Source organism: Hirundo rustica, assembly GCF_015227805.2.
Source record: "Hirundo rustica isolate bHirRus1 chromosome 13 unlocalized genomic scaffold, bHirRus1.pri.v3 SUPER_13_unloc_1, whole genome shotgun sequence".
NCBI lineage: Eukaryota > Metazoa > Chordata > Aves > Passeriformes > Hirundinidae > Hirundo > Hirundo rustica.
Genome location: NW_026690181.1, coordinates 18063 through 35067, shown reverse-complemented (window position 1 = coordinate 35067; position 17005 = coordinate 18063). Strand labels below are relative to the sequence as shown.

At 60.0% G+C, this 17005-nt stretch overlaps 1 protein-coding gene across 1 annotated transcript in view; it reads left to right on the top strand.

Moving 5' to 3' along the window:
• Window positions 1-1100: 1100 nt before the first annotated feature.
• The window catches only part of LOC120766115 (transducin-like enhancer protein 3), a gene marked incomplete at its 3' end in the record, with an annotated part of 33961 nt that continues 18056 nt past the window's right edge, over window positions 1101-17005 (top strand). Inside the window, exons 1-7 of the mRNA XM_040091480.1 lie at window positions 1101-1239; window positions 1804-1946; window positions 2045-2145; window positions 2274-2337; window positions 3318-3362; window positions 15537-15599; window positions 16556-16630. Coding sequence (XP_039947414.1) covers window positions 1923-1946; window positions 2045-2145; window positions 2274-2337; window positions 3318-3362; window positions 15537-15599; window positions 16556-16630 — 372 coding nt within the window. The remainder of the gene's footprint in view (window positions 1240-1803; window positions 1947-2044; window positions 2146-2273; window positions 2338-3317; window positions 3363-15536; window positions 15600-16555; window positions 16631-17005) is intronic.

The window sequence follows — 17005 nt, the reverse complement described above, 5'->3', positions numbered from 1 at the left end:
CGAGCTCGGAGGCGCGGCGTTGCCGCAGAGATCGCGGCGGTGCCGCGGCCCGCCCGGCTCGGCGGTGACAGATTGTTTGAGCTGGAGGAAGCGCCGGCCCGGGCTAATTACGGCCGCCATGGCGGGCGGGGGCTGCGCGCCGCCGGGGCCCCGCGTGGCTTTGATTGACGGCGCCGCTCCCGCCGGCCAATAGCGCCGGGGAGGCGGCCCGCCGCGCGCCGCGATTGGCCGAGCGGCGCTGAGCGGCGCGCGGCCCCACGTGGGGCGGAGGCTCCGTCTGACGCGCGGGGCCGGCGGCCATTTTGTGCGCTGGGCCGGGCCCGGCCCGCCCGTGGGGCCGCGGCTGCTCCGGGCCCCCGCTCCCTCCGCCCCGCCGGCACCGGGGCTGCTCGTTCCCCCTGCGCCGTGCCGAGCGCGGAGTCCCCCCCTCCCCACCCCGGGGGCGCGGCCGGGTGTCCCCCGGGCGCGGCGGGAGGGTCTGACGTTCACGCCATTACCCGTGTTCCTCGTTAAACCCCCTCAGGCGTGAGGGGGAGCGGCGCGGCCCTCACGACACATCAAAGGGGCCGCGCGGCCGCCGGGGGAGGCCGGGCGGCCTGGCCGGTGCGGGGAGCTCGCACCCAGCGCTTTGTCGGTGCGGAGGCGTCACGTTCGACAAAGCGCCCGCTTTGGCTTTGCCAACCCGAACCGGGCCGCTCCAACGGGGTTACGACAGCACCGGGCCCGAGTCACGGCCGGGCCGCGGCGGGGCGGTGAGGGGCGGGGGGGGGGGGGGCACCGGGCGGGGCGGAGCCTCCGCGGGGCGTGGCCGGGAGGAGATTGGGGGGGTCTGTATGGGCGTGGCCTGCTGCCTCCCCTCCATCAGACACAAGCTGCCATTGTGACGTCGCGCGGGCGCGGGCCAATCGCAGCCCGGCCTGCCCGTCCCCACGTGGGCGCGGCGCGGCGCCATTGGCCGGCGGCGGAGAGGCCGCCCGGGTTTTGTCCCCCGCCCGCCGCCCCGCTCCGCCCGGGCGCTGTGGCGGCACCGCGTGCTCGGGCGCCGCTGCCCCGCTCCGCGCCCGCTCCGCGATGGCTCCCGGAGTTACGGCCGCCCCGGCTGGACGCAGCTGAACGGCCGCCCCCGGGCGGGGGGGGGGACCCGCTCGTCGCACCTCGCATGTCCGCGGCGCCCGGGAAGTCGGATGTGTACGGCCTTCCTCCCCCTCCTCCTCTCCTCCATGGCCGTCGTGCTCCGGCGTTAGTTCCTGGCTTTGCTTCCCCTTCTCCCGGCCGCAGGAATTACCGCGGGACCCTCCTCCTCCTCCTCCTCCTCCTCCTCCCGCCGCCGCGTTGTTGTTGTTGTCGTCGTCGTCGCTGTGGCTTTTTGATCCTTTTTTTTTTTTTTTTTTAAATTTTTTTTTTTTTTTCGCGCGTGTGTGTCGGGGGGGGGGGGGTGGTGGTGTTAATTTTTGTGTTGGTTTGTTTTTTTTTTTTCTTTTTTTCCGCTAGCGAGTGCCGGAAGAAAGAGGGGGGGGGGGGGTTTGAGGAAGCGGAGGCCCGCGGAGCTCGGCGGCCGAGGAGAAGAAGCGGGGGGGGGTGGGAATCGGTCGGCACCTGGCCCCGGCGCTGCGGGGCTGGGCTCGGCTCCGCGGGCGCCTCCCCGGCGGTGCGGGGAAGGAGGCGGGGGGGGGGGAAATGTGCGGGGGGGAAACCGGCCGGGCCCGCTCCCCCTACCCCCCCCTTAGCACCACCATCCCCCCCCCCACTCCGCCCTCCCTCCTCCGCCCCCCGCACGGACTTTCCTCCCGTCCCTTTGTTCAGTTCTCGGCCTCTCCGGGAGCGCTCCGAGGCCGGCGGGCAGCAGCGGCAGCTCCGCACGTCGCGATCGCCGTAGCGAGGCTCGGCGCGGCTGCTTCCAGTGACCGCGCCCCAGCCCGGCCATGTACCCCCAGGGCCGGCACCCGGTGAGTCCCGGTACCCCCTTCCCTCCCTCCCTCCCTCCTTCCTTCCTGCCCCGGTGCCCCTCCCGCCCCCGGTAACCCCCGCGGCCGCTTCCCCGCAGGCTCCGCACCAGCCGGGCCAACCGGGCTTCAAATTCACCGTGGCCGAGTCCTGCGACCGGATCAAGGACGAGTTCCAGTTCCTGCAGGCCCAGTACCACAGGTGAGCCCGGAGCGGGGGCGAGGGGGGCAGTGGAGGGACCCCCGCCCCGAGCCCCCCCCCCCCCCCTTCCTCCCCGGTTTGTGCGGGGTCTCACCGTGCGCTCTGCTCCCCGTCTCCCTCCTCCCCAGCCTCAAAGTGGAATATGACAAGCTGGCGAACGAGAAGACCGAAATGCAGCGCCATTACGTTATGGTGAGAGACTTTAATCAGATTTCGGATCAGCCCGCAAATGTCATTAGCTGCGAGCCCGCCAACGGGGCGGGGGTGGGGAGGAACCGGGGGGACCCCCCCCTCTCCGCCTCGGCACGGGCAGAGCCTGCCCGGGGACCCCCGGGGCAGGGAGGGGAGCGGCGGTGCCCGGCGCTCCGGAGCCCCGGCCGGCTGGAAGCGCAATCCCAAGTTTCCTGTTAACCCCTTTGGAGCGGTGCCGCCGCCGCGGGGGGGTGCGGGGCGAGGCTGCAGCGGCCGCCCCGAGCTCGGCCTGGGGGTCCCCGCTGTTGCTGGGGGTCCCCCCCCCGCCCCTTGCTGCCCCCCGAGGCCACCCGGGAGCCAGCCCAGCCTTTCCCCCCCTCCTCCTTCCCCCCCCCCGGCTCATCCTTCCCGAGGGAAATGAGCACTTTTGTTGCCTCAAAACGCTCTTTTTAAAGCGAAATTTGCATCGCGGGCCCCCCGGGTGGGCTGGCTGGTGGGGGGGCGGGTGGTTCTGGGGGGTCCGGAAGGATCCAGCACCCCCTTTTCCCGGCAGCTCCCCTGAGGCTGAGGGGGGGAACAAATCTCAGCCCCCCCCTCCTCGGTGAGAAGCTGGAATTTTGGCCAGACTCCGGGCTGTACCTGTTCTGCCAGGGCTGAGCAGACGCCTGTCACCCGGCTCTGCGCCTCTTTGTTTTTCTAAGTAGCTTAGGAGGAGAAAACAGGAGTCAAAAGGAGTGTCCCCTCGTTAAGTGCCTGCCAGTTAAACTCATAAACATCTGCTTATTATAAGGTGTAATTTCCTCGGCTGCCCGTGCTTATAAGCCCAGTTTTGCCCGGGATGCTTTTTTGGTAATGACCTTATGCAAATAACCTTCTGCGGGTTGAATTCAAATTCTCCTCGGCTCTCGTGTTTTAATTGAATTTATTCCTGATTTTTTTTTTTTTTATTTTTTTTCCGCCGTCTCTCCTCCTTCCCCCAGTACTACGAGATGTCGTACGGTTTGAACATCGAGATGCACAAACAGGTGAGCGATTCCGAGGGGGGTGAAAGAGCCGTGATTGATCCATCCCCTGCTGCCCTTTTCCTCCACCCGAGGGTACAATCGGCCCTGATTGCTCTAAGCAGGGAATAAGCGCGGGGATGTGACTCCGGGTGGGATCCCAGTGCTTGATGGCGCTCGCCGGGGTTCATCCCGTCGATACCCACGAGGAATTTTGGCTTTGTGAGGCTGAGAGCAGCCTCTCCTCCCGTGCTCGGGAGGTCAGTACCTGGGAATATCGCGTTCCCAGGGCTCGGAAAACACGGAGCGGGGCTGCGCCGGTGTTGTGGGTACAAAGAGGGGCTGTTGGTAAGGTCATCCGCTGCTCCCGGCCCTGCCGGAGCGTGGGACCCGGCAGGGAATTATCTCCCGAGCTCACCGTGTGTTGCTCAACGTGTCACGGAGCTGTCTTTGCATCTGGGAAGTGAAGCAATGTTTGGGGCTGGTCGGGGTTTTGGGGTTTGGGTTTTTATTTTTTTTTTCTTTTTCGGTTGGGGTTTTTTTTGTTGTTGTTGTTGTTGGTTTTTTTTTTCCCTCTCCTCCCTCCTCCTTTCCAAATCTCCTCTAACGTGTAATTCGCCCAAAGGGAAAAAAAAAACCAAAACAACAAAAAAACCCCCAAAACTAGAGAAGGCCCCAGCAGAATTCGGTGTTGCTACCTTGATAAGATTATCGGTAAAGCGCCTAAAGGCTGCGCACATGACGGTAAAACTTAAAGGAATAAAGTTATTACCGAGATTAGACCCGATTACTTGTGCTGCTGCCGCTTACTGGTTTTAGAAGGAGTTCTAATTAAGAACTTAAGGCAGATAGAAGTTGACATCAACTTCGCCCCGCTCGCAGATCAGCCCCGTTCAGCTGCGGAGCGCTGGGGTTTAACAGCGGCGTCGCCCTCCTCTGAGGAGGCTCCTCGGGCGCTGATGAGATGCAAAGCAGCGTCTCTGAACGCGCCTCTCTCTCTCTCTCTCCTTCTCCTCCTTCTCCTCTGCGCCGGAGTCACGGGGCGGCGAAAATAATTCCTGCTTAGTCCTCAGATTTTTATAAATATCTCCTCGGCGCGCAGATAATCCCCACTTCCCGCCGGGGGCCGTGCCCCACGGGGACCCCCGAGCCTGGGGGGGTGCTTGGGAGCACCCCAAAATTCGGGATGGCGGGGTGGGGACGGGATTGGTGCGGCCGGAGGGACGGGGGGAGCCTGCGGTCACCTCGGCAGTGCCCGGGGGTCTCTGGGGTGACCTGGGGGGGCTCTGGGGGTCTCTGGGGGAGCTCTGGGGTGATCTGGGGGGGCTCTGGAGTGACCTGGGGGGGCTCTGGAGTGACCTGGGGGGGCTCTGGAGTGACCTGGGGGGGCTCTGGGTCTCTCTGGGGTGACCTGGGGGGGCTCTGGGTGTCTCTGGGGGGTGACCTGGGGTGACCTGGGGTGACCTGGGGGGGCTCTGGGGTGATCTGGGGTGACCTGGGGGGGGTCTCTGGAGGGGCTCTGGGGGTCTCTGGAGTGACCTGGGGGGGCTCTGGAGTGACCGGGGGGGTCTCTGGGGGTCTCTGGAGGGGCTCTGGGGTGATCTGGGGGGCTCTGGGGTGACCCCAGCCCAGGCTCTTGGGGCAGAGGGTCTCCCCTGCCCGCCCTCTCCCCACCTGGTTGCTGGGTGTTGGATGGCTCCGCTCGGTGCTGGGAGATGCTGGGATGGCTCCCCGGGAATTTGGGTTGATTCCCATGCTGGAGATGCTGGGATGACACCCCGGGATGTTGTTGGGTTGATTCCTTTGCTGGGATGACACCCCGGGAATCTGGGTTGATTTGGGAGATGCTGGTATCACACCCCGGGATGTTGTTGGGTTGATTCCTTTGCTGGGATCACCGCCTGGGAATTTGGGTTGATTCCTTTGCTGGGATCAGACCCCAGGATGTCGTTGGGTTCATTCCTTTTCTGGGATCACACCCTGGGATGTTGTTGGGTTGATTCCCTTGCTGTGATGACATTCCAGGATGTTGGGTTGATTTCCTTACTGGAGATGCTGGGATCACACCCTGGGAATCTGGGTTGATTCCTTTTCTGGGATCACACCCCGGGATGATGTTGGGTTGATTCCTCTGCTGGGATCACACCCTGGGATGATGTTTGGATTCATTTTCTGGGATTTTGGGTTGATTCCTTTTCCGGGATCACACCCCAGGATTTTGGGTTGATTCCTTTGCTGGGATTTTGGGTTGATTCCTCTGCTGGGATCACATCCCGGGATGTTGAGTTGATTCCATTTCTGGGATCACACCCCAGGATGATGTTGTGTTGGTTCCTCTGCTGCGATCACACCCCAGGATGTTGGGTTGATTCCTTTGCTGCGATCACACCCTGGGATGATGTTGGGTTGATTTCTTTCCTGGGATCACACCTCAGGATGTTGAGTTGATTCCTTTTCTGGGATCACATCCCGGGATGATGTTGAGTTGATTCCTTTGCTGGGATCACACCCCGGGATGATGTTGAGTTGATTCCTTTGCTGGGATCACACCCCGGGATGCTAGGTTGATTCCTTTGCTAGGATTTTGTGTTGATTCCTTTTCCGGGATCACACTCCGGGATGCTGGGTTGATTCCTTTGCTGGAATTTTGTGTTGATTCCTTTTCCGGGATCACACTCCGGGATGCTGGGTTGATTCCTTTGCTGGAATTTCGGGTTGATTCCTTTTCCGGGATCACACCCCAGGATGCTGGGTTGATTCCTTTTCCGGGATCACACCCTGGGATGATGTTGGGTTGATTCCTTTGCTGGAATTTCGGGTTGATTCCTTTTCCGGGATCACACCCCAGGATGATGTTGGGTTGATTCCTTTGCTGGAATTTCGGGTTGATTCCTTTTCCGGGATCACCCCCCGTGCTGCTGCTGTGTCGATTCCCTCTCTGGACCTGCTCTTCCCAAGACGTTCCCAGCGCTCCTCCAGGGCTCCCTGGGCGCATCCCGCGGTTTGGGGGGGCGCGGATGGAGCAGCCCCATCCTCCGTGTGCCCTGGGGGTCTCGGGGGCGCCTCACAATTCCCAGTTCGCTTCCGTCCCTGCCCATCCCGGTCCTTTGCCAGTGCTCCGGCCCGGGGGGGACCCGGGACGTGGTCGCTGCTTTGCTGGGAGCCGTGTGAGCGATCCGGGTCCCCTTCCCGGGTCCCCTTCCCGGGTCCCCTTCCCGGGTCCCCTTCCCGGGTCCTTTCCCGGTCCTTTTCCGTTCCCTTCCCGGGCCCATCCCGGGTCCCTTCCCGGTCCTTTCCCTGTCCCTTCCCGGGCCCTTCCCGGTCCCTTCCTGGGTCCCTTTCCCGGTCCCTTCCTGGGTCCCTTTCCCGGTCCCTTCCTGGGTCCCTTTCCCGGTCCCTTCCTGGGTCCCTTTCCCGGTCCCTTCCTGGGTCCCTTTCCCGGTCCCTTCCTGGGTCCCTTTCCCGGTCCCTTTCCCGGTCCCTTTCCCGGTCCCTTTCCCGGTCCCTTTCCCGGTCCCTTTCCCGGTCCCTTCCCGGGTCCCTTCCCGGGTCCCTTCCGGGTCCCATCCCGGACCTTTCCCGGGTCCCTTCCCGGGTCCCATCCCGGACCTTTCCCGGGTCCCATCCCGGGTCCTTTCCCGGGTCCCATCCCGGACCTTTCCCGGGCCCATCCCGGGTTATTCCCGGGCCCATCCCGGGTTTTTCCCGGGTCCCATCCCGGACCTTTCCCGGGTCCCATCCCGGACCTTTCCCGGGTCCCATCCCGGACCTTTCCCGGGTCCCATCCCGGACCTTTCCCGGGTCCCATCCCGGACCTTTCCCGGGTCCCATCCCGGACCTTTCCCGGGTCCCATCCCGGACCTTTCCCGGGTCCCATCCCGGACCTTTCCCGGGTCCCATCCCGGACCTTTCCCGGTCCCTTTCCCGCTGACATCTGCGGCAGCTCGGGGCAAGCCGGAGCCGTCTCTTTCTTTAATTGACAGCAGCGCCGAGCAAACAACAAAAGCAGCTTCCAGGAGAAAACGGGGCCGAGCCGGGGCTGGTGGGGAGGAGGAGGGAGGAGAGAGAGAGAGCGAGCGCCGGACCGCAGCGAGCGCTCGGGGAGGGATTTTTGTTTTTTTTTTTCTTTTTTATCCCCCCCCCGCCCCGCTCCGCTCCGCTCCTCCCTTTCTCTGGGGCCGCAGCATCCCCTGAAAGGCATCCCCGGCCGCAGCATCCCCCCGCCGGGCATCTCCCGCAAGGCATCCCGCTAATTGCGGCGTGGTCCTGCCGGCATCTGGCTCCGAGGGTGGCTGGTCCTGAACAAACAAGTTTTTTATCAGCTGACCCGTTTTAGCGGTTGACTCGTGTTTATCTGCACACAATCGAGTAGACTGAAGTGCCTGAATTATTCATGCGGTGTCCTGCCCTCCAGACTTGACTGCTCGTGATTACATCTGCTCCAGACAAACATTGATGGATACTTCATCTTTAAGCGAGGGAAGGAAAAAAAAAAAGGGGGATTGTCTGTCTGTGGGCTTATATAACAGATTATCCCTTCCGCGCTGAATATTAAGTGTGTGCATGTGGGGTTGGCTTGTTGGGTTTTGTAATTTTTTTTAATGTTGTTTTTATTTTATTTTATTTTATTTTATTTTGTGCCTTCCTTCCCCCCCCCCCCCCCCCCCCCCACCCCGCCCTTTCTTCTCGTTTTGTTTCTCGTTAGGGAAAAAAAAAAAAAAATTGAGTTTCATAAACAACTCCATATGCAAGGAAATATTTAGGAAGTGATTCCCCACTAGTCGCTCCTTACATCAGCCTTCCTGCTGAACTCTGCTCCTTCCCCGGGCTCAGCTTTCCTTAAACCCGGCTCCAATCAGGAGTTTTTCTTTTGAAACCCCGGCAAAACTTCTTCTATTTTTTTTTTTACGTGCGTGCGCGTCCGGGTTAATTGATTTTTCCGAAAGAAACCCCGCTTCCCCTGTGGGCCCTTGCATTGTTTCTGTGCGGATCTCCGTGGATAATCGCCGAGGGCAAATAACCATTCCCAAAAGGAAAACTCTTATTTTATTTTAATTTTTTTATCTTATTATTTTTTGCGTGGGACGAACCTCGGGAGGAGCAGAACCCTTTGTGCCGCCTCGGATTTCTCGTGACCCAGAGCCGCTCCGCAGAAAACGCTTCTTGCTTTTCCTGCCTCGTGCTTCGACACAAACCTAAATCCCTCCCGGGGAGGAGAGAGGCAGCTTTTTTTCCCTTCTTTATTTTTATTTTTTTATTTATTTTTTGTGCCTGCCGTTCTAGAATCTTCCAGCGGAGCACAATATCGCGCTCGTTAAGCGAGGAGCGCCAGGTAATAATTTGCTAAATACTTCAGGAGCCGGGTAATTTGTGAGCCTGTGCTCTCAGCGCTCCCCAGGCAGGCAGAGGGCGAGTCTCTATTTTCCCTGGATTTTTGGGGGGGGGGGCTGAGTTTGGGGTTTTTTTGGGGGGTTGAGCGGAGCTTTTTCCCCCCACCCTGTGGCCGGTGATAATTCCCTAATGAGGGGTTTTGCCCTTCCCATCCTCACCCCCTCCCCGAGGCCCCGAATTTAATTCTCATCAGCCCGGGCTCTCTCCACTTTGCTAATAACGATAGCAAAGCCGCAAATAGCTTTCAACATGCCATTGACAGCCCGCCTCGGAGAGAGAGCACTTGAAATAGTGGCAGACAGCTGAAAGTGCCCGTAATTGTGCGCCCGAGTGAGAACCACACCGCTCAAGGGCCTGATTTTCATGTGCTTAAAGAGACAATATCCTGGCTTCAACAAATGCTGCTGGTGCTTCACGCCTCGTGTGGTTCCCTCCTCCTTCCTCCTCCTTCCTCCTCCTCCTCGTGGGATGGGGAAAGGAGGGGTTTGGGGTGCCCAGAGCCTTTGGAAAAATCCCCCTCTGGGGTGTTCGTGGAGGGAGCTGTGCTTTGGGGAGGAGGAGGAAGGTGCCGTGTTCCTGCAGCCCCCGTTTCCAGGGGTTCAGGGGTGCCCTGGGGATGTGTTTGTTCTTTTTCCAGGGAGCAGCCCCCATTTCCAGGGGTTCAGGGGTGCCCTGGGAATGTGTTTGTTCTTTTCCCAGGGATCATCACCCATTTCCAGGGGTTCAGGGGTGCCCTGGGGTTGTGTTTGTTCTTTTTCCAGGGAGCATCCCCCATTTCCAGGGGTTCAGGGGCACCCTGGGGATGTGTTTGTTCTTTTTCCAGGGGTTCAGGGGTGCCCTGGGAATGTGTTTGTTCTTTTTCCAGGGGTTCAGGGGTGCCCTGGGGATGTGTTTGTTCTTTTCCCAGGGGTCATCCCCCATTTCCAGGGGTTCAGGGGTGCCCTGGGAATGTGTTTCCTGTTCCCGAGGCTGCCGGAGCTGAGGGACAACGCTCTCTCTCTCAGCACAGGGTGGGATTTTGGGGCGTCTGCAGCGGGGCTTTGGGTGATCCCGGCGTTCCCCTCCGCCTCTGAGGGTTCCCGGATTTGCAGCCCCCATTTCCAGGGGTTCAGGGGCGCCCTGGGGATGTGTTTGTTCTTTTTCCAGGGGTTCAGGGACACCCTGGGGATGTGTTTGTTCTTTTTCCAGGGAGCATCCCCCATTTCCAGGGGTTCAGGGGCGCCCTGGGAATGTGTTTGTTCTTTTTCCAGGGATCATCCCCCGTTTCCAGGGGTTCAGGGGTTCCCTGGGGATGTGTTTGTTCTTTTCCCAGGGGTTCAGGGGTGCCCTGGGAATGTGTTTGTTCTTTTCCCAGGGGTTCAGGGGTGCCCTGGGAATGTGTTTGTTCTTTTCCCAGGGGTTCAGGGGTGCCCTGGGAATGTGTTTGTTCTTTTCCCAGGGGTTCAGGGGTGCCCTGGGGATGTGTTTCCTGTTCCCGAGGCTGCCGGAGCTCAGGGACAACGCTCTCTCTCTCTCAGCACAGGGTGGGATTTTGGGGCGTCTGCGGCGGGGCTTTGGGTGATCCGGGGGTTCCCGGATTTGGGGATGTAAATTTTGGGGTTGTTCCGTGTTGGGCGCCTTCTCCCCACCCCTCAGCCCGCTGCGCTGGCCCAGGGGCGAGGGCGGGCTGCGCTCGGGGGACCCCAAAACTCCTGCAGGGCTGCTCCTGCCGCGGCCCCGTGGGATCCCCGTCCCCACGGAGGAGGTTTTCCATCTGGGGGGCAGACTGAGGGGGCGGTGACGTGTGCGGGGTTTTTGGGGTGCCCTGTTGGGTTTTGGGGTTTTTTTTTGGTGCGTCCTGTGCAGGTTTGGTGTTGCTGTTCGGGGTGTTTTTGGGGTGCCCTGTGCAGGGTGTTTTGTGGTGTTCTCTGCAGGTTTGGTGTTGCTGTTTGAGGTTTTTTGGGGTGCCCTGTGCAGGTTTTTTTTGGTATTCCTTGTGCAGGGTGTTTTGGGATGTTCTCTGCAGGTTTGTTGCTGCTGTTTGGGGTTATTTTGGTGTTCCCAGTTTGGTTTTTTTAGGGTCTTCTCTGCAGGTTTAACATTGCCATTCGGGGTTTTTTTGCTGTGTCCTATTTGATTTTTTTGGGGTGTTCTCTGCGGGTTTAACATTGCCATTCGGGGTTTTTTTGCTGTGTCCTGTTTGATTTTTTGGGGGGTGTTCTCTGCAGGTTTAACATTGCCATTCGGGGTTTTTTTGCTGTGTCCTATTTGATTTTTTTGGGGTGTTCTCTGCAGGTTTAACGTTGCCATTCGGGGTTTTTTTTTGCTGTGTCCTATTTGATTTTTTTGGGGTGTTCTCTGCAGGTTTAACGTTGCCATTCGGGGTTTTTTTGCTGTGCACTATTTGATTTTTTTGGGGTGTTCTCTGCAGGTTTAACGTTGCTGTTTGGGGTTATTTTGCTGTGCCCTGTTTGGGTTTTTTAGGATGTTCTCTGCCCTGTTTGGGTTTTTTGGGGTGTTCTCTGTATGTTTGACGTTGCTGTTCGGGTTTTTTGCTGTGCCCTGTTTGGTTTTTTAGGGTGTTCTCTGCAGGTTTGACATTGCTGTTTCTCTGCTCTGCCCTGTTTGGGTTTTTTTTGGGTGTTCTCTGCAGGTTTAACATTGCTGTTTCTCTGCTCTGCCCTGTTTGGTTTTTTTTGGGTGTTCTCTGCAGGTTTAACATTGCTGTTTGGGGTTATTTTGCTGTGCCCTGTTTGGTTTTTTTGGGTGTTCTCTGCAGGTTTAACATTGCTGTTTGGGGTTATTTCGCTGTGCCCTGTTTGGTTTTTTAGGGTGTTCTCTGCAGGTTTAACGTTGCTGTTTCTCTGCTCTGCCCTGTTTGATTTTTTCTGGGATGCTTCCCACTGCCTGTGGGGCCGGTTCCTGCCGGCAGCTCCAATCCTCCCAGGATCGGGGATCCCGCCCGCCCGGGCTCTGTGTCCTGTCCCGTGCCACGGGGATCACACCGGGGTCCCCTGGGTGGGGATTCCGTGGGACATCCCTTCACCCCCGTTTACCTCACAGCGCCCCAAAACCTGCACAGTTCATCACAGGCAGCCCCTTCCCCGCCCCAAATCCACCCCGGAGCTCCGCGCCCCCGGATTTCGGGTCGGATTTAGGGCCGCTCTGCCGTGACACACACACACACACAGAGGGGTTGTTTTAAATCCCCTCTGCCCCACCCGGGCGTGGAGCTGTGAGCCCAGGGAGCCCCAGCAGCTCCCGGTGTCCCCGAGCGCTTCGGGTGCTGCCGCTGGCTCTGGCCATTTTAGGAGCGGGCGACAGGAGCCCCGGGGTGATTTATCAGCGGTGCAGATGTTTGCTCCGGTTTCTCTGAAACCCCACGCCGGGCAGCGAGGGACGATTCTTGGCAGGGATCCCTCGGGGATTTCGGCTCCTTCACGACTTCCTCGGCCTGTTTCTAACCAGCGGGAGCGTCCCGGGATTGGCTCCCGGGGGTTTTTGGGGGCCCGTGCGTCCCCGGTGTGTGATCCGCCCCGGTCCCGGGAAGGCGCGGGGCAGCGGGAAGGGATTGCGGAGCTGGAATTGCCATGGGAACCGAGCCGAGCCTCGGCAGGAGCGCCTGGGGCCGGGTGATGATGGACAAGCCCTGGGAGAGGGAGGAAGGTGTCGGGCGTGGAGCCCTGCCCTGTTCCCGGCCTTCCAGAGAATCCCTTTTCCCTCCTGGTTAAAGTTTGGCGTGGGGACGGCTGGAGTTGAGCGGGAGGAAGGGGAGGGGAGCAAATGTTCCAAGGCCTTTGAGCCTCGTGTTCGCGGGAGACCTCAGGGTTGTGAGCGGAATGTTTGGGACACCCAATATCCCTGCGCTGGCCGGGTTCCGCCTGGGGGATCTCCGCCGGGGTGGAGCGGGGAGTTCGGCTTCGCGCCTCGCTCGGAAGTTTCGCCTTCCGAGGTGGAAGCGTCGCGTGCGCTGCTGCCGGTCAGGGATGTCCTGGGAAAAGCCGGCTCCTTCCCTCCCTGCTGCCTGGGATCAGCGTGCCTGGGAGCTGTGTTTGTCCCGGGATGGAGCGGATCCGTGCTTGTGTCTCGGGACGGAGCAGATCCGTGTTTGTCCCGGGACGGAGCGGATCCGTGTTTGTCCCAGCATGGATCAGATCCGTGTTTGTCCCAGCATGGATCAGATCCGTGTTTGTCCCAGCATGGATCAGATCCATGTTCTCCCCAGCATGGATCAGATCCGTGCTTGTCCTGGGATGGATCAGATCCGTGTTCTCCCCAGATTTGTTCTAGAACCTGCCGGTTCAGAGCTCCTGGAGCTCGCCGAATCCCGTGGCTGGAGCTGGAGGAATAAATCTTTCATGGAGCTGCAGCTAAATATAATCTATTCCGAGCCCCCGAAGCCTGGCAGGAAGGAAGGAGCTTCTCCCGGGCACAGGCGGTGCCGGCCCGGCTCCCTGGGCGGTGGGACACCGGGAATGCCGCGGGCAGGGATCCCGGGAAGGAATCCTTCCCTGCGCCGCTCTGGGACGCTGCTGGCCGTCACTGCCCCGCTCCTGGCAGCGTCCGGAGCCGGCTTGGAGCGACCTGCGCTCCTGGGAAGCGCAGGGAGTGGAGCTGGAGGAGCTTCTGAGCTCCCTCCCAGCCCCACGATCCCGCTGGATCCCCGCATCCCGAGGCCCGCCATGATCCCGGTGGCTGGGCGGCCCTGGGCAGTGTCCCCGGGCCCCGGCCGCTTCCAGCCGTCCCTGCCTTGGCACGCTGCGCCGGCACGTTCCCTGCCTCTGGAATCGCTAAGAAAAGCAGCAGGCGTAACCCAATCGCGCTCCTGCGGGGGAGCTCGGCCGGCGGTATTCCCGATATTCCCGTGCCCTCGCCGCTCCCTGGGCACCCCTCGGAGCAGGACGCGCCGCTCTGCCCTCTCCGGGGCCGTTCCCTGCCCCGGGGGTGGCTCCGGGCCGCGGCGGATCGGGATTTTCCCGCTGTGTCCCGGCGCTGGGAATGTTCCTGCAGCAGGAGCAGCGTGTCCCGGCGAGGCCTCGGGAGGCCCTTGGGAGGTTTTTTTTTTCCCTCCAGTTTAGGATATTTGGGGATCTTCCTCGAGCTGCTTGAGGGCTCCTGTGGGCGGGCTGGGCTGGGCTGAAAACCCGAAAGCGCCGTCGGAGTTTTCCAGGAGCGGATCCGTGGGATCAGGAGGAGGGGAGGGGAAACCTCGGGGGCGGATTCGGGATGGTTTTGGGGACATGGGCGGCTGTGGCTGTCGGGAAGGAGGCTCCGTGCCCGCAGGAGGCCGGAGCTCTCCCGGTTCATCCGTGCTGGTATCGCTAACGAGCTGCCGGGGCCGCGGGAAGGGATTTTGGGAAGTTGGGTGAAGGGATTTTGGGAAGTTGGGTTTGGCGCCAGCGCTGGGCCCCGGCCGTTGGTGTGGCGCTGGATCCTCAGGGATGTGTTGGGCTTGGAGCTGGAGCAGTGGGACACGGCCACTCCATCACGTGGGAATGTCCCTGCAGTGGGACACGGCCACCACATCCCATGGGATAGGACACGGCCACCCCATCCCATGGGAATGTCCCTGGAGTGGGACACGGCCACCCCATCCCATGGGAATGTCCCTGCAGTGGGACACGGCCACCACATCCCATGGGATAGGACACGGCCACCCCATCCCATGGGAATGTCCCTGCAGTGGGACACGGCCACTCCATCCCATGGGAATGTCCCTGGAGTGGGACACGGCCACCCCATCCCATGGGAATGTCCCTGGAGTGGGACACGGCCGCCCCATCCCATGGGAATGTCCCTGCAGTGGGACACGGCCACTCCATCCCATGGGATAGGACATGGCCACCCCATCCCGTGGGAATGTCCCTGGTGCCAGGGGTTGGTGTGACACTGCCAGGGCTGCTCCGGGGTGCTCGTCCTGTGGTGGGAAGGGGATGGAAGTGTCCCAGGGATTTGGGAGAGGACAGAGGGGAGAGGATTTTGGGAAGGGACAGGGAGGTGTTTTTTGGGAAGAGGCTGAAAGGGGGACAGGGAGGGGATTTTGGGAAGGGAAGGAGAGAGGGGAAAAGGACGGGATTTTGGGAGGGGACAGGGAGGGGATGCAGAGGAAGGGAGATTGGGAAAGGACAGGGAGAGGAGACAGGGATTTTGGGAAGGGAGAGGGAACAGGGAGAGGATTTTGGGAAGACAGAGGGAACAGGGAGAGGATTTTGGGACGGGACAGGGAACGGATTTTGGGAAGGGAGAGGGAACAGGGAGGGGATTTTGGGACGGGGCAGGGGGAGGATTTTGGGAAGATAGAGGGAACAGGGAGAGGATTTTGGGAAGAGACAGGGAACAGGTAGGGGATTTTGGGAGAGGATTTTGGGACGGGACAGGGAACGGATTTTGGGAAGGGAGAGGGAACAGGGAGGGGATTTTGGGAAGGGATTTTGGGACGGGGCAGGGGGAGGATTTTGGGAAGATAGAGGGAACAGGGAGAAGATTTTGGGAAGAGACAGGGAACAGGTAGGGGATTTTGGGACGGGACAGGGAACAGATTTTGGGAAGGGAGAGGATTTTGGGAGGGGATTTTGGGATGGGGCAGGGGGAGGATTTTGGGAAGGGAGAGGGAACAGGGAGAGGATTTTGGGAAGGAAGAGGGGACAGGAACGGGATTTTGGGAAGGCAGAGGGAACAGGAAGGGGATTTTGGGAAGGAAGAGGGAACAGATTTTGGGAGCAGTAGGGGATTTTGGGAGGGGATTTTGGGACGGGGCAGGGAGGGGACGCAGCGCTGCTCCGCCGGGCGCTGACCGTGGCTTTTTTCCCCCTTCTTCCCTTTTTCCAGACAGAAATTGCTAAAAGGCTGAACACGATTTTAGCCCAGATCATGCCTTTTCTGTCACAAGAGGTAAGGACTCGCCAACGCCCCGCGCTCCTCCGGGGGTTCTCCCTCCCTCCCGGGAGCCCTGGCGAGGGAGAAACGGGATTTAAATCCGGAAAACCTTTGGGATGGGCGGAGCTGGGCCCTGCAGGGGCTTTGGGGGGCTGCGCCGAGCCGCGAGGGGCTTCCCTGGGGAAGTGTTGTGCCTGAAATAGGGGAAAAATGGGGGGAAAGAGGGGGGGAAATGGGGGGAAAAATGGGGGAGGAAAGAGGGAAAATAGGGGGAAAAATAGGGGGGGATAAATGGGGGAAAAAGAGGGAAAATGGGGGGAAAAGAGGGAAAATATGGGGGGGGAAAAGGAGGGGAAAAAAATGGAAAAGGGAAAATGGGGGGGGAAGAGGGAAAATAGGGGAGGGGGGAAAAAGGGAAAAAAGAGGGAAAAAATAGGGGAAAAAAGAGAGATAATGGGGGGAAACAAGAGGCAAAAAGTGGGGGAAAAAGAGGGAAAATGGGGGGGGGAAATGGGGGAAAAAGAGGGAAAATGGGGGGGAAAGAGGGAAAATGGAGGGGGGAAGAGGGAAAATGGGGGGAAAAAGAGGGAAAATGGGGGGGAAAGGGAAAAAAGTGGAAAAGAGGGGAAGAAATGGGGGGAAAATGGGGGGGAAAAGAGGGAAAATGGGGGAAAGAGGGAAGAAGGGGGGAAAAAGAGGGAAAATACGGGAAAAAGAGGGGCAAAAATGAGGGGAAAATGGGGGGAGAAAAGGGGGAAAATTGGGGGGAAAAGAGGGAAAAATTGGGGAGGAAAAGGGGCAAAATAGGGGAAATACAGGAAAAAGATGGGGCAAAAATGGGGGTAAAAAGAGGGAAAATATGGGAAAAAGAAGGAAAGTAGGGGGAAAAGAGGGAAAATACGGGAAGAAGAGGGGGTACAGAGCCAGGGGGGTTCCTGCGGCCGGGCTGACCCGGGCCCGTGTCCCCGCAGCACCAACAGCAGGTGGCCCAGGCTGTTGAGCGTGCCAAGCAAGTGACAATGACGGAGTTGAATGCTATCATCGGGGTACGTGGACTTCCCAATCTGCCTCTCACCGTGTGTATTCCCCTTTTATTCCTATCATTGACCGGAGCCAGAGGCAACCCTGCGCTCGGGAGGGCGGGCGGGGGGCTGCCGGCACCCAGCCGTCCCAAAAAACATGGAACTGCCCCAAAACGGCCGCAGTGGCGCGCATCCTGGCTGTCCTAAAACTGCCCCAATCCCGCAGATCCTGGCAGTCCTAAAAAACATGGAATTGCCCCAAAACTGCCGCAGTAACGCGGATCCTGGCTGTCATAAACCTGCCCCAATCCCACAGATCCTGGCTGTCCTAAAACACCTGAAACTGTGCCAAAAAACCCTGAAACTACCCAAATCACGCAGATCCTGGCTGTCCTAAAA